The sequence below is a fragment of the Camelina sativa genome, chromosome 17 (assembly GCF_000633955.1).
Source record: "Camelina sativa cultivar DH55 chromosome 17, Cs, whole genome shotgun sequence".
Classification (NCBI taxonomy): Eukaryota; Viridiplantae; Streptophyta; class Magnoliopsida; order Brassicales; family Brassicaceae; genus Camelina; species Camelina sativa.
This window is the reverse complement of record NC_025701.1, coordinates 1,075,261-1,093,663: the sequence shown is the minus strand read 5'-3', so window position 1 is coordinate 1,093,663 and position 18,403 is coordinate 1,075,261. Positions and strand designations below refer to the sequence as shown.

The following is an 18,403-nucleotide window of genomic DNA, read 5'->3' as shown; positions in this document are numbered from 1 at the left end:
AATGAATTTCTAGGGTTTTGGGTTATTTGCTGGACTGATAGATCCAACTTGAGGCCCATTAAAGGCCTGTTACGGATGTTCTGAAAAATATTAGTTAATCTGATAATTGACGTGATAATGATCTCATATTTTTATTTTATTTTTATTTTAAAAATACAAAGAATTGACGTCTCTCTCCTGGGGAAGCTTCAAGTGCTTGTGATCGATCTTCCTATTTCTGACGCAAATTCTTATCCTTCACTTCACCGATCATATTGTTTACATCAATTTGTGTAAGATCTGAGCTTTTCTCTGTTATGAATTTCTTCAAATCCGTCTTCCAGGACGACCCAGATCCGCCAGGAACCGAATCAGAATCCGATTCACCAAAACACAGCGAAGAGCATGAACAACCAGAACAATCCAACCCTGAAGACGACGGAGGATGGAGTTTCGGTGGTCTGATGAAAACCCTAGCAACCAGATCCGAATCCGTGATTGAAACCTACCGACGAGATCTCGAGGAATTTGGTACAGGTCTAAAGAAGGAGATCGAAGTGGCTCAAGGATCGCTTGGCACCGTGGGACATGCGATTGATGAACTTGGGAACACAGTTCTAAAAGGTACGGCTGATATCATTGCTCAAGGTAAAGAAGCGATCTTAGCCGCTGGTAATGATGAATCTGATTCTTCTGATAACAATAGTAGTCAGAGTTTTGGTCGTCGTGATAGCTTTAGTTCGAAACCGTACAGTCGTTTCGATGCTCAGATTCGTGTTGTTCAAGGTGATCTCAACACTTACTGTGAAGAGCCTGAGGATTCAGATGATTACAAAAAGTGGGAATCTGGGTTTGCTCTAGATGAAAAAGCTGAAGAGATGGAGAAATTGTTTGAGGATAATGGAGATATGAAAGGAGTGTATAAAAGGGCTGTTCCGAATACGGTTGATCATGAGACTTTCTGGTTTAGGTATTTCTATAAGGTTCACAAGCTCAAGCAGGCTGAGGATTTAAGAGCTAATCTTGTGAAACGAGCAATCTCTTTGGAAGATGAGGAAGAACTGAGCTGGGATATTGATGATGAAGATGAGAGCAGCGAGAAAGATGTTGAAGCTACCAAAGAAGTTTCAAGATTGAAACTTGAAGGAAATGATGGTATTATGGGTAGTGGAGATGTGAGTGAAACTGTGAAAGATGAAGTGAGAAATGCAGGTTCAGTGGCTAAAGTGAGCACCCAACAAGATGAAGTGGCTGAAGTGAGCAATGTTGCTTTGAAGACAGATAAAGATAACGAGGAAAAGAAGGAGACTAGTAATGAGGAAGTTCCAGAAGCAAAACCAGTTGTTGCTGTTGCTGCTGCTGCTCCTCCTGCATCTGATGAGGCGGCTCCAATCAAAGATTCAGTCAAACCCAAATCTGATGAGGCTGCTCCATCACAAGAACCAACTAAACCAGATGTGGTTTGTGCTTCATCAGCTCAACAACCATCTGAAGAGGATTTGGGATGGGACGAGATCGAGGATATGAGTAGCATTGATGGTAAGGAAGTGAATCGGTCTGGTGGTAGTCCAAACCGAAATGAGCTGTGTAAACGTCTGAGTGCAGCAGAAGATGATGAAGATTTAAGTTGGGACATTGAAGATGATGACGATGAATCATCATCAACCAAAGCTTAAATGTTACCTAGTTTTTAAAAATGGTGTGCTTTTTATTCTCTCCTTTTACTTGTTTTTTTTGTAAGTTTCTGGCGCTCCATTCTTCAGTTGTTTCTCTCTTCAACGTTTCTATATAAATTGATTTTGAAGATATCTTTTATATAGTTCCGAAACTGATCTTCCACGACCGAGTCTAATAAGTTGCTCTAAGTGAATTTGGTCTGAGACTCTGAGGTAAGTCTGAATAATCTTCATCCTGCGAATTCGGAGCTTTGATAGTTTCAAAGTTGCACGCAATGTTATTTTGTGAAGAAAAAAATTGAGGCCCATTAGTAGTAGTATAATGGGCTTACGGGTCGGATTCAAGAAAAAACCCTCGGGTGTGACTGGGTGAGACCGTGAGAGTGATTAACCCTCTCTTAAACCCCAACCACCATTTCAATTTCAAGGGGAGAAGCTAAAGTCTCGATCTTTCTTTTTTTTTCTGTGGTTCCGACTAATTCAACTCCCAATGGCTTCCGTAGCTCTTCGAAACCCTAGCTCGAGACGCCTTATTCCATTTTCTTCTCAGATCTATCAACGATGCGGAGGTTCCATCCCCTCGATCTCACATTTCGCCGGAGGAGATGATCGTTGTTCTCCAAGTTACGCGACCTCGTGGTGGAGATCGATGGCTACTTTCACCCGAACGTGAGTTTATCCACTCGATAGATCTCTCTCTCTCTCTCTCTCTCTCTCTCTCTCTCTCTCTTCTTCCGAGTTATTGAAAATTTTAGTTTGCTTGGAATTGGTTTGAGTTACTTACTACTACTCTGCTTTTCTCTATCTCTGTTTCGTAATTTTCTATAATTACTTTCTAAGTTTGTTTGTTTTTTTGGGCAGAAAACCTCATGTAAATGTTGGGACAATTGGACACGTTGATCATGGGAAGACCACTTTGACTGCTGCAATCACAAAGGTTTGGTTTTTAATAGCTGTCTTTATTATTACCTCAAAATTCATTACGAACCATAGAATTGAAAACAGTATGTTCGATTTGTTTTAGGTGTTGGCTGAAGAAGGTAATGCTAAGGCTGTTGCGTTTGATGAAATTGATAAAGCTCCTGAAGAGAAGAAGAGAGGAATTACGATTGCAACGGTCTGCAGTTAACTTACTCTCTTATATTTCCCATTGTTGAGTACAATAGAAGTGGTTCTAACTCTAGACGGCACTTGCTTCTGTAGGCTCATGTAGAGTACGAGACTGCTAAGCGTCATTATGCTCATGTGGATTGCCCTGGACACGCAGATTATGTTAAAGTAAGATATTCTCTGAGCCCTAAGGAAGAATCATTATCTAAGTACTATGCACTTTTGTATCTCATAGCTTTGAGTTACTGATTTTCAGAATATGATTACTGGAGCTGCACAAATGGATGGTGGAATTCTCGTGGTTTCAGCACCAGATGGACCAATGCCTCAAACTAAGGAGCATATCCTGCTCGCACGTCAGGTTTGCACTGTTACAATCTGATTGAACAATATTAGATGCTCGAATGATTTTAAGTATTGGCCATAATCCAGGATGTTAATGTTCCACAGGTCGGTGTTCCATCACTTGTATGCTTCCTGAATAAAGTTGATGCTGTTGATGATCCAGAGTTGTTGGAGCTTGTAGAGATGGAACTGCGTGGTTTGTATTAAATCCTTACGTCATGTAGTCGTTAATTCAGTATTTTTCCTATAAGCTCTCTTACGTCAAACGTTTTGTTGGCCAGAACTTCTCAGCTTCTACAAGTTTCCTGGGGATGATATTCCCATCATTCGAGGATCTGCTCTGTCTGCATTGCAGGGTACGAACGAAGATATTGGTCGGAAAGCCATATTGAAGCTAATGGAAGCTGTAGATGAATATATACCTGACCCTGTTCGTGTCCTCGATAAACCTTTCCTGATGCCTATTGAAGATGTTTTCTCCATTCAGGTATAACAATATACATCCTTGTTTCTTTGGTTCATGCACTCAAATGTTTTTTTTTGAAATATATAATCGATTCCTTTTTTCTATGAAAGGGGCGTGGAACTGTTGCAACGGGACGTATTGAACAGGGAACCATTAAAGTAGGTGAAGAAGTTGAGATACTAGGGTTAAGTCCGGTGAGTTAGTACTGGTCGCTATTACATTAAAGCATTGTTCTTGTAAAACTTCTTAAATCTCATTGCGAGATATAAATTTCAGGGACCTGCACTGAAATCCACAGTAACTGGTGTTGAGATGTTCAAGAAAATTTTGGACAATGGACAGGTAAAGATAATTTGGAGAAATCTTTTCTTACAAAAACTTTATAAGCATGTGATATTGACATAACTTTCAAATATGTTAGGCTGGTGATAATGTAGGGCTTTTGTTACGTGGGCTAAAGAGAGAGGACATCCAGCGTGGGATGGTAAGCTCAAGATCCTTGTGGTGTAGAAGAGTGATAAGACCAATATTGCAAATCTAGCTTTACTGAATCTAACTTTGTGTTGTTTAGGTAATTGCTAAGCCTGGTTCTTGCAAGACTGCAAATAAGTTTGAAGCTGAGATTTATGTGCTCACTAAGGATGAAGGTGGACGTCATACCGCTTTTTTCTCTAACTACAGACCTCAGTTCTATCTGAGGACGGCCGATGTCACCGGAAAAGTAGAATTACCTGAAAATGTGAAGATGGTGATGCCCGGTGACAATGTCACTGCAGTTTTCGAGCTAATCCTCCCTGTCCCACTAGAGCCAGGTTAGATTCACTGGCTTTTGATATCTCCACTAACCCACCAAGTTTGATTTTCTTCAAGTTTCTTGAGTAATTCAAGTTGTTTCTATTTTGTGATTTTAACAGGTCAAAGATTTGCTCTAAGGGAAGGAGGTAGAACAGTTGGAGCCGGTGTGGTATCAAAAGTGATGAGCTAAGTTGCTATAGCCGATTCAAAGTTCTTCAAACAAAAAAATAAAACACATTGTTCTCAGTTTGCTCTCTAGTATCTAAATATTCATCTCTCATGAGATCTCTACTACTTTGAGAGTTAGATCAAGTAACAGAGAGATTTGTGTTTTTAAAGAAAAGCTTCTCCCAAGTCCCCTAATGTGATATCTTCACAGTTCTTTTTGGTTTGCGTTTCTTAAAACTCTTTACAAGATCCCTTTGTCAACAACCTTACAACTACAAATTAAACTTTAAACAAGCCATCAATGGAGTTAGAAACTTGTCTCCAAATCATCAGCATCTCAACATTCAACCAAACCTAAGTGCAACCATGGCAATAACTGTCGCAGTTCTGAAGTAAACTTCCTTTATTCTTCTTTCCACTTTGTTTGTGATTTCTTCTTCCTTAATCGCTTTCTTATTGACATCAACAATGGCTCCCCTGAGTCTACTCACCGACCACGAGAGCAATACCAAACTTAAACTCAGTGCACTCTCAAAGACTTTGTTTGCGCAAAAGGGTACCCGCCTGGAAGCAACACTACAAACCAGAGAGAAGAGCACAGCGATACCGGTTCCAGCGAAGCCAATTGAAAACTGAGTCAAAAGCTCCAAGAGTTCTCCAACTCCACGTGATTTCTTTAGAGAAAGCATTGTGGTTTGTCTATGTTGTTCATCGCCTATCATCAGAGAGATAAGGCTCTCACATGCATGAAGATGGTTTCTTTTGTAGAGGTCTGTTTCCTTATCTCTTATCTTCGGGTTTTGTTTCTTTGGTGAAGGCTTGAGCCTTGTTTTCTTCGGACTGTTAGAAATCGAAAGAAACTTTCTTTAGGAAACAGAGAAGATCAAAAGTACCAAAAACTAGTTGATGATTTCAGATACCTCTCTGGAGGAGCTAGTGTAACTGAGTCAAGCTTAACCGCTGGTAGCTGCAGAGTGTCTATTAGTACTTCACTGTCGAATCTGCTAAATGAGAGAGAGAGATTGAAGTTAAACCCCAAAGGATGAGATTCGCTGTAACGAAGAGCAAAGTTGAAATGACGAATTAACTACCGCTGAAACTGCGGGACAAGCCGTGAGAGCTTTCTCCATCTTGTAGAGTTGTTCCTTATCTTATGAAACTCAGCTGCGGAATCATTGAACTCAGCTCTGCTACTTGATAAGAAAATGCTACCATCCAAGTAAAGAAGAGAGGAGGAAGCGTATGGCAGTTGAGAACTTGATATTAAAGCCTCTAGATCCATCAATTCAGATAGCAAAGACAAATCGAATCCTCCTTCTTTCAGTTCTTCTGATCTAGACAAAAGGAGCTCTATCACCTTCTCTTGTCTTGCACACTGCTCGGTGATTCCCAAACTTAAACAGAGAGGTTCTGGTCTGGTCTCTGCAAACCACACAATCAGTTCATGTCAAAAAAAAACCATCACAATTTGGTGCAATAATCAGTTTACAAATAAATCAAACTCTAGCCAAAGAAAGGATAATGGTGGTGATACATACCATGAACATCAATGAGACTAGGCTTCATCATGGTTGAATTGAACTCTACAAAGTCATTATTAGACTTGCTCAAAGAACAAAAAGGTTCCAATGGCTCCAAGAGATGTGGTTTCAGGTTAAAAGAGCTTTCTAGTATTAACTCATGTTTTCTTCCTCCAAGATTCACAAGACAAGCCCGGCTCTTCTGAATCATTCATAGATATAAGAATCAAAACAAGAGAAGAAGAAGAAGCAGGACAAGAATTCAACGAGAGATTCTAAAAACGAAGAAAAAAAAAAAAACTCACTTTGATGATTTCGTTAGTTCCTAACTCTTGAAGAAGACCAAACCCAAGTGTTGGATAGCTCTGAGAAGCCATGGCAAAATAAAGAAAAAAGCTTATCGTCGTCAGCAATCACTTTATATATATTGCATCAGATTTTATTAGATTTGTGTTAATATTTTCTTTAAAAAAATTCAGTATTGTTTGGTTGGTGTGACCAAAAAAACCAAAACACACATGAGATTTTAAATATTTACTTTTAGAGACTCATATTACTTGAATTAGCAATATCATACCCAAACTTTTAATTAATTACATAAATATCGCTTTTGGTTCATATATTCGAAAATTAACCCATAAGATTATTAGGGTATACTCTACTTCGAGAGAGAAGTTCTAAAGTCTCAAATCCGCGCTAAAGCTTTCACCTTCTTCGTTGAATTGCAAGCAGAGAGGAAGGAATCATCATCAGCAGATTAAAAAAATGGTAAATTTGAATGCGTTCTTCGTCTTTCCTGAATTTGAGTTTCGAGATTTGATATATATTTCGTTTGGTTTGACCTAAGTCTTCTTCTAATAAAGGTTTCTTCTTTCTTCGTTGATTTCTTTTTCTGTAAGCGATTGATTCTAAGGGTTTCTCGTGATGGGTCTTTTATGATTTGTTTTGTTATCTCTCTCTCTCTCTGTGGTGGGCAGTTGTTCTTTTCTTACTTCAAGGATTTGGTTGGACAAGAAGTGACGGTTGAGCTCAAGAACGATTTAGCTATCAGAGGAACTCTTCATTCAGTTGATCAGTATCTGAACATCAAGCTCGAGAATACTAGGGTTGTTGACCAGGACAAGTACCCACACATGGTATATTTTTCTTCTTTTATGTTTGGGAATTTAGGGTTTGTTCGATTAGCCTATGCTTGAATTGTGTGTGAGCTTGAATTGTTCTCTTTAGTGGTTTATCTAACCAGTAGAAAAAGGTGTGATTTTTTTATAATGGTTTGACATTATCTAGAGATGTAACCACTGGGCTTAGTCTCTCGCTCTCTCGCTAGTTTCTTGTTACACTTCTGTTGCTTCCTGTTGTAAAATATCACTTATGGAACTGATGAATTAGACAGCTTAAATGCTAGGCTCTTGCTGATGTGTTTTAGCCATCACTATAAAATTTATGTTTTCTACTTACATTTACCATGACCAAGCTTGAGAAGCTTTAAGGTGATATTGATTAAATTGACAAACGCAAAGGGACAGTTTAAAGTGATATGTTTTGTAGCTAGTGTAGTGCTGATTGACATGTTTTTATTGAGATTGCTGCTTATATACTGCAATTTCTCAAGTTTACTCTCAAGTAGAAGAGATTTGCAATTTGTTTCAGTTCTTTTAAGCTTTTTGTATTGGTATATCTTTGGCACTTGATGATGATGATATTATTAGCTTACGGATTTGTGCAATTTGCCTTGTGTAGCTTTCAGTGAGAAACTGTTTCATCAGAGGATCCGTGGTAAGGTACGTGCAGTTACCTAAAGATGGAGTCGATGTTGATTTACTTCACGATGCCGCTAGAAGAGAAGCTAGGGGTGGCTGATTCTGCGAAACCGTTGTATCTCCAAACTTGATACTTTTCATTTGGTGTAATGGCTTGATAATTGAATATTGCCCTTATGTCGAGCCTATGGTTTGCCATGAATCTTGTTATATTATCTTTATCGAAGGATAATTTTTATGTTTCCTCGTTTTATGAAAAGGCTTATAAAAATCTATGTTGAAAGTTTGAAACTCTTGTCGTCACTTTAGTTTACTCTTTCTAAAATAAAGCAAACAGAGTGAATACATATGGAATCACTAAGAGGAACTTAGATAAAGCAATAGCCGTAATTGTCTGCATGAGTATAATTCTCTGCGTAAGTAGTGTATTGCCTCATAGGATTACGCTGCATATACGGTCTGGCTTGCCAATAGGGGAAAGGAGCAGCTGCAGCCATAACCGGATATGGTGAAATGTGGACCCTGGCACGAGGCATGGAGTATGATTGAATCGGACCACCAGCACCACCATATGGTCCACACAGTGGTAACATCGGGCCCGGGTGTGAAAATGGGGGTCCACACAGTGGTAACATCGGGCCCGGGGGTGCAAATGGGGGTGCCGTCGGATATGGGGGATAATAACCTCTTGGTGCCGCGGACATGGGCCACAGGTGTGAAGGATTTGGTCCACAACCATGGTGCATCATCGAGTTGGCGGTGTAACTTGGCGGGTTGACGTGGGTTTTCTCGCTTGACAAGTTTTTACCTTCAACCTTCTCTTTCTTCATACTTGAGTGTTGCCATGTGAGGATGTCCTTCTTTTTCTTATCCTTCTGATCTGAAGTTTCCTGTGATCCTTTTTCTCCACTGGAATCTGTTTTTGGTTTCTCATTCTCTGCGGCTTTCTGTTTTTCTTTCACATCTTTTTCGCCAGACTCCTCTGTTCACATCAGAGACATGCATAAACTTTCAGATTTGTGAAGATAAGTAAGAAATTTTCCTGATAGGTAAAAACCGTAAAAGTAAAACAACTCACCTTCGTTTTTCTTCGAGTACTTCTTCTTTGTTTCTTTAGCCTGACACTTTGAGCAGCAATCTTTGTTCATTTTTCAGACCACGTTTCAAAGAAAAACAAAAGAGAGAATACAACTCAGAAACTTGACGAACTTTTTTGGGTTTTCGAACTTATAGAATCGGTTAGGTAAGTTCTCGGGAGATTTAGAAACCGTAAGCAATCCATATCTTATTCTATCTACACGAATCGAGTAAAGATTATATCTTCTTTCCATATATACAATGGACGTACTCTTTTGAATTCATAAAAGGCATGTTTCAGATTTGAGGAGATATATTAAGTCCATAAGATAAGATATATGTCAGATATTGTGGAAGTCCTTGATTTAACCGAATATTTTTATTGAAATATGACAACACAATAAATAACATATACACATATCATAACTTGAGTACTAAGCAGTAGAACTGACGGTTTCAAAAAGGGTACAACTGTACGGCTTCATCTCATACACAACCAGTTGCTGCATCTGTTCTTCTGCTACAACGGTCTCTCCTTGGACAGAGAAAAACCCTGGGAATGGAAGAGCTGTGTCGACCAGTCGCCTCCATTTGCTTCCATCAGAAAGTGAAGGTAGGATTACACTCTCCGGATGATCACTTGCATTGAATCCGATGAACAGATCATTGTTCTTATTTGGCTCGGTTGGCTCAACTAATGACGCAGTTTCTTCTTCCTCTGCCTCGGCTTTGATCCCCAATGCCAAAAATTTGCAAGCAGGGTCTTCCCATTTCGGAGTTGTTTGGTCATTTGCATACCAAGCAATGTTCTCAGGTTTCAAAAAGTTTCTCCTTTGAAACACATCGCTTCTTCTTGCTCTCACTGAAGTCATGAAGGAGATGAACTGAGTGATCTGTGTACCGAAAGCTGAAGCTATCATGTTCCAATCAAAAGACTTCCGTGATTCCAACAAAGGCGAGCCTTTTGTTGAGATACCACATTCATCTCCCATGTTAAGCACCGGAATCCCAAGTGAAATGTACTGTATAAACAAGAAGTTGCGGATTTGTTTTAGCCTTCTTTGAAGAACAGCTGATTTATTTGTTGCTCCTTCTTCCCCACAATTCCAACTTAGCTCTGAAGCTAGCTCAGGGCCACTGAAACTGACCAAGTCAACAAGAGAGAGTCCTGAGTTTCTGGAAATGTAGTTGAAGGAAAAAGCTGGACCTCTTCCATCAGTAAATATATCACCACTACCACAAACTCTTGTAGCCAAATCACTTAGAACGCCTTTTCCTCTCAAAAAGTTTCTTACATTTCGACAATATCTTGTATTGAGTTCTGCCCATCGTTTCCAATGTGGGAACCGTACTTCTTTTGGCATCACTTCAAGTGGATCCCAGCAATCAGCAATTAGTTTGGTCTCCGCAAGAAGTGGATCGAAAGCTATTGCTTCAACCAAGGGAGGACGAGAGAGCTGTTCACCATGAACACCTCTTAAGAGAGACGAAGCATTTATGAAACAGAATCCATCTACATGAAACTCAGTTACCCAATAACGCAAGCTCTCCAAAACCAACTGCTGAACAACAGGATGGTTACAGTTCAAGTAACTTTTTAAATCTAGATCATTGGCTCTTCCCTTGTAATAATAACAACTGTCATCAATCCCACGAAGAGCTCCAGAATCAGCAGTGTGTGTAAAAACTACTTCCAAAAGTACCTCAATTCCCTGACTGTGCAATTTCTTCACCATCTCTTTCATTGACTTAACTGCAGATTCAACGCCACTGGAAGGTCCATACATATCCATTGGTGAAAAGAAATGAACTGGAAAGTAAGGACCCTTTTGCTCGGAGAATGAAAATATTGGCTCCAAGAGGACAGCGTTGATTCCAAGGCTTTTCAAATGGTGAACTTTTTCAGCTACACCAGAAAAAGTCCCTGCCACGTTACTAGGCAACTTGCTGGATTTGTGTTGTGTAAAACCCTTCACATTCAACCGGTAAACAATAAGTTTCTCCAGTGGAATGTTTGGAGACACATCTTCTCCCCAATCAAAGGAAGGGTTTTTAAACAAACTTGCAAGAAACTTGTGAGAGACATATTTATCAATGACTGTGGCATATGGATCCAAAACAATTGGCTCAGCTTCAACATCGATATCTTCTTCTGACTGAGTCATCTCCTTGCAACGGTAGCCATATCTCACAAAATCCCATGTATTGTCAACTGAGGCATGCCAAACATCACCTGTTCGGTTGACATAAGGATCGAGATCAAGCTCTAAGGCAGGTTTATCGGTTGTGGTATCATCATACAAGCATAAAACCACGTTGGTTGAGTTTCTTGAAAAGAATGCAAAATTCCAAGTCTCATCATCTGGACCAGAAGAAAGGCCTAACGGCAACGGACGACCAGCAGTAAAACCAACCGGGACACAGAAGTCAGTATCCCTGTGTGTCAACAATTCTTGACCGTCTGGATCTTTCCCTGACACTAACTTGAGATAAAATGATAGATAGAAAGGAGATTCTTTCCCATCAAATTCTAGCCCTAGCATTAACTCAGACAAGGAGCTTTTCACAAATGGAGTTTCTGTGGTGTGGGTTTGTGAGTCTTGGGAAGAGTTTTCAAAATCAAGAGGCAAAAAACACGAAGAATCAGACCTGTATACACCCCAAACCATCACCAGTCTACTCTTGTCATCACCACTTAGTTCCAAAGATGAGACATATACCATGATACTGTATTTTTCTCTCTTCTTTTCAACTTTAACTTTAATAAGAGCACCAGATTTCGTCCTGAACAAATACGATGTTACCTTCTTTAGGTCATAGACCTGAGCTCTTCTAGTAGACACTTGATCCTTCAGCTCGATAGTAGTCTTCGAAGCAAAAACCTTACTCAACTGATAACTTTGCAACGCGTCTGTACTCAAATCCCCCAAGAAACGTTTTCTTGTAACTATCAGTGACTCGGATCCATGTTTAATCTTATCCTTACCAGTAAAAGACCTTGCAGAAGGAAACTTCCATGTTCTAGTGATGCCCTTATTGAGACAAAAACCAAGTGATGGAGACCAAGCAGCAGCCATTATTCAAACAAAGCAGAAAGCTTCACTTTTTCTCCAAAAACCTTAACAATCCAAGTGATGCCTGTTAAGAACATAGATCAAACACCAAAGCTCTTTATTAAGACTAAATGGTAGAATACACTCTATGAGCTCGAATTAGATAACAATCCACCATAAACCACACATCGAATAAGCTAAATTGCCATCTCAAAGCTAAAATTAAACCAAACCCACTAAGCAAAGTTTTCCTTTTTCTTAATCTTACGATAAGGCATTTCAAATTCAAGCACATTAAGAAAGATAAAGTAGTAAAATCAACATGCACAAGAAGTCTCAAGATCAGGATACATATCGAAACACTAAGAAACCATGGAGGAAATAAAATAATAAAAAAGGAACATAAGAAAGCGTGAAGAAGAGACAAACGTCTAATAAAAAGTCGAGCTTACTGTCGCATTAGCATCATCACCGCCATTGATTCAAAAAAAATTCAAGCTTTAAGATGGAGAAATTCACAATTATTGAACACAGAGACATCTGATGAATTGAGTGTGTGTGTGTCTGTGAGTTTAATGATTTTGATATTTTGGGATGAAACAGAAAGGTTTTGTTCTGTTCCTTCATTCACTCTCACCCTCACTCTCACGCGCTTGTAAAAAACGTCTTTAACGATTCCAACATAGACACGCGCGCAAGGTGCGTTTAGGCGTGAAAAAGAGGAGTGGTCTTATGTGGGCCGAGCCCATCAGATTTGTAATAATATTGGTTTTTCATAATGGACTATATAGCATAGGACTAAACGAGCCCAATGATTAAACCAAAAACAAAAAAAAGTTCAGTAAAAGACAGAACCGAGATGAGCTGTTTTCCAACTATTCAGGCTTGACCGCTTGAAGAGTGGAGTTTTCCTAATTAAGGGCGCGTGTTTTTTCCTCTTTTTGTTTTTAGGGTTTTGTGTTGTGAGAGACTGTGAGAGAGTGAGAGGAGCCGGAAACATTGTTTAGTTTCTTTCAATATGGAGCAAACGATTCGCAAAGATTGTGAAGTAGAGATCTGTTCTGAAGGAGACGGCTTAAAAATCGCTTGGTACCGAAGAGCGATTCTTGAAGAAACCCCAACGAGTAATACGGTTTCGGGAAGCAAAACGAAGCTTCGTGTCCGTTACACCACGACGATGCTCAACGAAGACGGTTCGTCTCCTAAAACGGTGGAGCAGAGGTTAATACGGCCGGTTCCGCCGGCGAATCTGTGCAGCAGCGGCGTCGTTTTGGAGGAAGGGTCTGTGGTTGATGCTGATTACAAAGGACGATGGTGGACCGGTGTTCTGGTTAAGAAAATGGAGGACGGGAGGTGTTTGGTTTACTTCGATCTTCTACCAGACATTGTCCAGTTCCAGACAAAGCAGTTGCGGGCTCATCTTGACTGGACCGGTTCAAAGTGGGTTCGACCAGAAGCTAAAGAACTGAGTAAGTCCATGTTTAGCCCTGGGACTCTAGTGGAAGTTAGTTTTGTCATAGGTGAAGGGGAAGTTTCGTGGGTTACTGCTCTGTTAGTTAAGGAGATAGAGGAGAATAAAGTCATTGTGAAGATCTGCGATAAATACTTGAGATGTAGTGGTGATGATGCAAAACCAACCATGGCTGTTGATTCACATTGTGTTAGGCCTACACCTCCTCCTTTTGAGGTTGAAGAGTACGATTTGCTGGATTCTGTAGAGGTGTTTCATGGTTCTAGTTGGCGTCAAGGGCGTGTGATGGCAGTCTACTCTGGAAAATTGTACAAGGTTAGTTTAGAGGCTACCAAGGACAAGGACAAGGACTGCTTGAAATTTAAACACTCCAACCTTAGGCCTTTTAAGGTGTGGAGAGATGGGGTTTGGCATAGCGGACCAAACCAAAACCCCAAAACTCTAGCTGCCTCTGGAGGATTGGGAAAGAAGAAGGCTCCTCCGGTAATAACCTCGAAAGTGACATCCATAGAAGAAGATGATGTTTCATCTGTAACACCTTTGAAACAAACTGAGGCCAGAGCTGAAGGAGAGAAATCCCCTGAGAAGACACTTGAGCCGACGAGGGAACAGAATTGCTTGGGAGGTTCAACTCGAGAGAGGTTGCCTGAGGAGGAGAATAGGCTGAATAGCAAAGATGGGAGTAGAAAAAGGCAAAGAGAAGAAGAACACAACTCCCAATCCCAGGCTGAGATAACTGATAAAGGTAAAAAGATGTGCAACGATGATGATCAGCCTCTCTCTACTGAGTTATCCTCTTACCAGAGCCCGAACGTGGTCTATGATCCAGCTGCTGTTGTTGAGGAAACACCAGCAAAGTATATTTCTCCTTTTGCAAAGAAGTCGCCATTTTGGAAGGCATATGAAACACATGACTTGAGCAAAACTGCTCCACAAAGTCCTCATTTCAGCCCGTTGTTTGATGCTAACGAAGATATCCGCGAGTGGTCAGCGGTTGGTATGATGGTGACTTTCTATGGGTTATTAAACGAAGTCAAAGATCTGCATCTCGATGTTTCCTCCAGCAAACTAAGTAGACTCAGTACTTCTTTTGCTAAGCTCGAGAAACACGGTTTCAATGTAACAAATCCACAGTCACGTATCAGCAAAGTGTTATCTCTCCAAGCTGGGCGAGCTAAGAAAGTGGAGGAAAGAAAATGCCTTGAAGAGAAGATTGAAGCTGAAGAGATGGAAAGGCAGAAGGTCGAAGAAGAAATGGCTGAGCTAGAACGCAAAAGGGCTGAGCTAGAACGCAAAATTCTGGAGTTGAAGAGACAAGAAGTGGTTGCGAAAGAGAAGAAGGAAGCGGTGGACAAAATGATCGCTGAAATGAAATCATGTGCAGAAACCATCGACCAAGAGATTGAAGATGTTGAGATTGAGTTTCAGACAACTCTCTAAGCTGCATTGTGAGAAGATCAAATAAAACTAAACTATGAAAGACATAAGAGTAGATGTAGTAGTAAGTAACAACCATTATCTACAATCTTTATCCCCCTATGATTGTTGTTGATGGTGCTTAGTTTAGCTTGTTCAAAAAAAAAAAGACTTTAGCTTATTTCCTTCGATGAACTAGAGAATTATCTTTTGTAGATCTTATGATGATCTGGTTATAATTAATCTATAACGTTTCTGTTATCTTTTTCTTTGTCAAACAAAAAAAAGATAACAATGAGGAAATCCATATAGCTCATAAGTTGAATAAAGCTAGAACTAGAACCAGTATACAATCCCTGATCCAAGTTTTGATCTAAGAGAAATAGGAAACAGTTCCCATTTATTCTTTGATTCTAGCATTCAAGAACCCTATCACTTCATTCTTCACCACCAATGAACTTAATGGTCGGTCTCCTACTCAAAGAAGTCCCAACCATCTTCATCAAGCTCTCTACAATCATCTTTCTCGTTGTTCATGAAGGAAGCTGCTACTTCTGGGAAATTGTTGCAGCTTGAGGTTTCAGGCATTCCATTCCATTGCCCAGAAGGATTTTCGAGCACCAAGCTTCTCATAGATGATTCGCATGAACTTGTGTTGCTGGAGGAGATGGATTTGGTTAATGACACTCGGTTGTCGAATCTCTCTTTCAACAGCTTCACATCTTGACATATCACAGAAATTTCTCCTCTGCTCAAAAAAACAAGAGAGATTAAAAGATCCATTTTGAATATACCAGATCATTACGTATATCCCCAATAAAATTTACTAAAAGTTTCATGAGTGCTCTAGATAAATGGACAAATGTACGGTTGGTAACTCCAGAATGGGACTTACTGTAAGGAATCTACGATCTGTCCACGATCCATAAGAAACTCTCGAAGCTGCAGGTGGTGAAGAAGAAAAAAATATGAGATTGAGAAGAAATTTAACTTTAGAGGAAACCTTGGTAGTGTTTATAACAGTGATTGTACTTTGGAGTTTTTCTCTGCCTCCTGCTGTAGAAGCTTTGATTCTTGGACTACTCTCTCCATGTTGGCTTCTTGTTCAGCAAGTAGCTTAAGTGCAGAATCATCTCTTTCTTTCATTTCTTGTTCAGCAGTCTTTTTCATCTCCAGTGCTGCCGCTAGTCTTATTTCAAGAGTTCCTCGCATCTACAAAAAAAAACACAATTAGATAAATTTTCTGTACAGTCTGAAAACGAGGCAGCCAATTGGTCATCTCAGTTCGTTTTAACAAGAAGTAAAAATTTAAAATTAAAGACAAATTTTTATAATCAGCAGATGAAACATGCCTCATCAAGGACAGCAAGAGATTTGTTTCGTTCTTCTGATAAGTTGAGCAACCGGTTTTCAAGCTCTTTCACTTCAGTGGCTAAAATTGACTTCTCTCCATATACTTCTCCAGCATGCTGCAAAATCATAGTAAATTAGTTCTCACTACAAAATCAAAGCACAATTAGGAATCTGTAAGGGCACATGTTCTTATAAGTAACAATAACTTTACCATGTCATTTGCTTCCTTCGCATGTTCCAGCATCTTCTTAAGCTCCTCAACCTTTTGAAGAGTATCCAAACCTCCCCTAGAAGCTCCCTCCTTGGACTTCTCTGCATCCTTCTCTTGTAGTTCAACTTCTCTCATCAAATTCGTAACCGATTCCATCACAGTAAGCAAGGTTTTCTACATCATTGCACAAGAAATACAAGTCATATTGAAGTATCAGTCACACACTCTCACTTCAAAGAACATAATAATGGGTCCTCTCTAATCTATCACAATGCATATAAGTTAAAAGTTGGAAGCGTTAGGTCTAGCTTTTCTGTACCTCAGTACCAGTGAACACGACTTCAATGTATGTAAACAAAAGTAAATATTTTTCATAAGCTAAACGAATGTTACGGTTATTTGTCATACCTTATTACTTTTGGCATCTTCGATAATCTCTTCAAGGTGATCAACGCTGCATACATGGGTTGATGTACTAAAAGCATCACCTATTTCAGTATCACCATTTTCACAGAACAATGAACCATTCGAAGTCTCATCGACAACATTAGTACTCCCAGTCCCAGAGCCAAGTTCAAAACATGAACCCTGCTGTGTAGTAGTCGTATTATCTCTAGGAGTTAAATCGACCACCTTCGATACAGCATTTTCTGCCTGATTCCATTTCATATAAAAAACACGATCTTCCAGAAAATCGCAAGTCAATTTAGCATTCTCTTGGGAAATGGCAGACACCAATGAGGCAGTGTCATCCTCTGGGACATGCAAGCCGTGTTTTGCATTGCTCGTAACATCAAAACACCTACCAGAAAAATCATAGTTCTCGTGCTCTTTTCCATGAGCCTTTTTCAAAGATTGAACTTCCTCACTTTCGAAGTCTCTATGGCAAACATCAGGGCCAACACTTGATGGCAAATTTGTTAGCTCGTTCATATCAGTACTTGGAGTACTGCTATCATGGTTACGGGCAACAACCAGGGGGGTTATTTCTGAAGAAGAAGAAGAAGATGAAGGAGAAGGAGAAGAGGTTTCTAAAGAAGAAGAAGAAGTTTCTGAAGCTCCAAGAAATGAGCGACACCTAGAAACAACATCTCCCAGAATAGAAGATACACCCACTGGAAAAAAGAAGAATAAGAAACTTCAAGCTGTGAATCTACAAAGCCAGAACAGCAAACAAACAAAAATTCCATGAGCTAAATTGTACCTTGGCGCTCTGAAATACTTGCAGACGACATGTTCGAGGATTGAGTTAGATTATGGGACAAATCTGAGGTAAATGAAGGAAGAATGTCTGAAAGAACAACAGCAGCAGCTTCATCAGCATCCTTCGGGTGTTCTATTGCAACAGCCCTCAAAATTCGTGCATCAATCTGCAATAGAACAAAATATATAAAATATGGTTACGATAAGGCTACAAAAGACATGAAAATAAAAGATGATTAAGCGGCCAAAATCTAAAACAGTGTCAAGTAAGTGAAACTATTTTGATCAAAACTAATATCCATAAATACAGCAATTGAAAGCACAAAGATGGATTCTTTGATCAAAATCTCTCACTGCCTGAACCTGGTAAAGTTGTACTAAAATCAAATAAAGAGACCAGTTTTGTTGTTACCTGAGGAAATATTTCAGTTAGAGTGCGATAAACAGAACCGAAACCCATCGCTGAATGCTCTAAAATATAAACCCTGCAGAGAAAACAAACCAGATGTTATCTTCGAGATTAGAATGGCCAAGGAATAAGAGAAAACAGCACAAGCCCTTTGTGTGAAAAAAAAAAAACCCTAGAAGTTCATAGGTTTGTGTTAGTGTTTCCAACGTTACACTAAAGAAACTAGACAAAGCAATTGATATAAAGACTACGAATTCAGGATCACCTAAGCTCTGTTAAATTGGAGAACGGAGATTACAAACCCTAATCAACCAAAAAAAAAGAAGACGATATATTTTATCAACGGATCATGGAAAAGATCAAACTACACTGTTTTCTGAAACGATCAAAA

The 18,403-nt window shown here is 39.6% G+C and overlaps 8 protein-coding genes across 10 annotated transcripts in view; 4 read left to right on the top strand and 4 right to left on the bottom strand.

Annotated features, from left to right (window-relative positions):
- On the top strand, nt 141-1,798 carry LOC104754458 (BSD domain-containing protein 1-like). The gene has a single exon (XM_010476656.2). The coding sequence runs from the start codon at nt 297-299 to the stop codon at nt 1,653-1,655; it is 1,359 nt and encodes a 452-aa protein (XP_010474958.1). The 5' UTR covers nt 141-296; the 3' UTR covers nt 1,656-1,798.
- Nucleotides 2,051-4,756, top strand: LOC104754457 (elongation factor Tu, mitochondrial-like). Its single transcript, XM_010476655.2, has 12 exons — nt 2,051-2,324; nt 2,517-2,592; nt 2,680-2,772; nt 2,859-2,933; nt 3,022-3,126; nt 3,216-3,306; nt 3,392-3,597; nt 3,687-3,770; nt 3,853-3,918; nt 3,998-4,060; nt 4,148-4,388; nt 4,491-4,756. The coding sequence occupies exons 1-12, from the start codon at nt 2,146-2,148 to the stop codon at nt 4,559-4,561; spliced, it is 1,350 nt and encodes a 449-aa protein (XP_010474957.1). The 5' UTR covers nt 2,051-2,145; the 3' UTR covers nt 4,562-4,756.
- On the bottom strand, nt 4,844-6,456 carry LOC104754456. Of its 2 annotated transcripts, none has more exons than XM_010476653.2 (5): nt 6,365-6,456; nt 6,078-6,261; nt 5,631-5,961; nt 5,460-5,540; nt 4,844-5,379 (listed from the first exon to the last, which is right to left on the bottom strand). In XM_010476653.2, exons 1-5 carry the CDS (start codon nt 6,434-6,436, stop codon nt 4,884-4,886), a joined length of 1,164 nt encoding a protein of 387 aa, XP_010474955.1. In that variant the 5' UTR covers nt 6,437-6,456; the 3' UTR covers nt 4,844-4,883. The 2 variants fall into 2 exon arrangements, with proteins under 2 accessions (XP_010474955.1, XP_010474956.1); XM_010476654.2 differs by having other exon boundaries at nt 6,078-6,258.
- On the top strand, nt 6,707-8,092 carry LOC104754454 (sm-like protein LSM2). The gene is made up of 3 exons (XM_010476652.2): nt 6,707-6,827; nt 7,037-7,195; nt 7,800-8,092. The coding sequence occupies exons 1-3, from the start codon at nt 6,825-6,827 to the stop codon at nt 7,917-7,919; spliced, it is 282 nt and encodes a 93-aa protein (XP_010474954.1). The 5' UTR covers nt 6,707-6,824; the 3' UTR covers nt 7,920-8,092.
- LOC104759056 lies at nt 8,188-9,067 on the bottom strand. The gene is made up of 2 exons (XM_010482028.2): nt 8,898-9,067; nt 8,188-8,801 (listed from the first exon to the last, which is right to left on the bottom strand). The coding sequence occupies exons 1-2, from the start codon at nt 8,965-8,967 to the stop codon at nt 8,188-8,190; spliced, it is 684 nt and encodes a 227-aa protein (XP_010480330.1). The 5' UTR covers nt 8,968-9,067.
- LOC104754453 (isoamylase 2, chloroplastic-like) lies at nt 9,245-12,565 on the bottom strand. Of its 2 annotated transcripts, none has more exons than XM_010476651.2 (2): nt 12,379-12,565; nt 9,245-12,034 (listed from the first exon to the last, which is right to left on the bottom strand). In XM_010476651.2, exon 2 carries the CDS (start codon nt 11,971-11,973, stop codon nt 9,331-9,333), a length of 2,643 nt encoding a protein of 880 aa, XP_010474953.1. In that variant the 5' UTR covers nt 11,974-12,034; nt 12,379-12,565; the 3' UTR covers nt 9,245-9,330. The 2 variants fall into 2 exon arrangements, with proteins under 2 accessions (XP_010474953.1, XP_010474952.1); XM_010476650.2 differs by having other exon boundaries at nt 12,402-12,563.
- Nucleotides 12,821-15,017, top strand: LOC104754452 (DUF724 domain-containing protein 1-like). The gene has a single exon (XM_010476649.2). It carries the CDS (start codon nt 12,968-12,970, stop codon nt 14,858-14,860), a length of 1,893 nt encoding a protein of 630 aa, XP_010474951.1. The 5' UTR covers nt 12,821-12,967; the 3' UTR covers nt 14,861-15,017.
- The window catches only part of LOC104754451, a 3,578-nt gene continuing 244 nt past the window's right edge, over nt 15,070-18,403 (bottom strand). Inside the window, exons 2-9 of the mRNA XM_010476648.1 lie at nt 18,016-18,088; nt 17,605-17,770; nt 16,809-17,515; nt 16,401-16,574; nt 16,189-16,305; nt 15,869-16,048; nt 15,732-15,778; nt 15,070-15,584 (exon numbers count right to left, since the gene is read on the bottom strand). Of these exons, the coding sequence (XP_010474950.1) occupies nt 15,311-15,584; nt 15,732-15,778; nt 15,869-16,048; nt 16,189-16,305; nt 16,401-16,574; nt 16,809-17,515; nt 17,605-17,770; nt 18,016-18,063 (1,713 nt within the window). The 5' untranslated portion in view covers nt 18,064-18,088 and the 3' untranslated portion in view covers nt 15,070-15,310. The remainder of the gene's footprint in view (nt 15,585-15,731; nt 15,779-15,868; nt 16,049-16,188; nt 16,306-16,400; nt 16,575-16,808; nt 17,516-17,604; nt 17,771-18,015; nt 18,089-18,403) is intronic.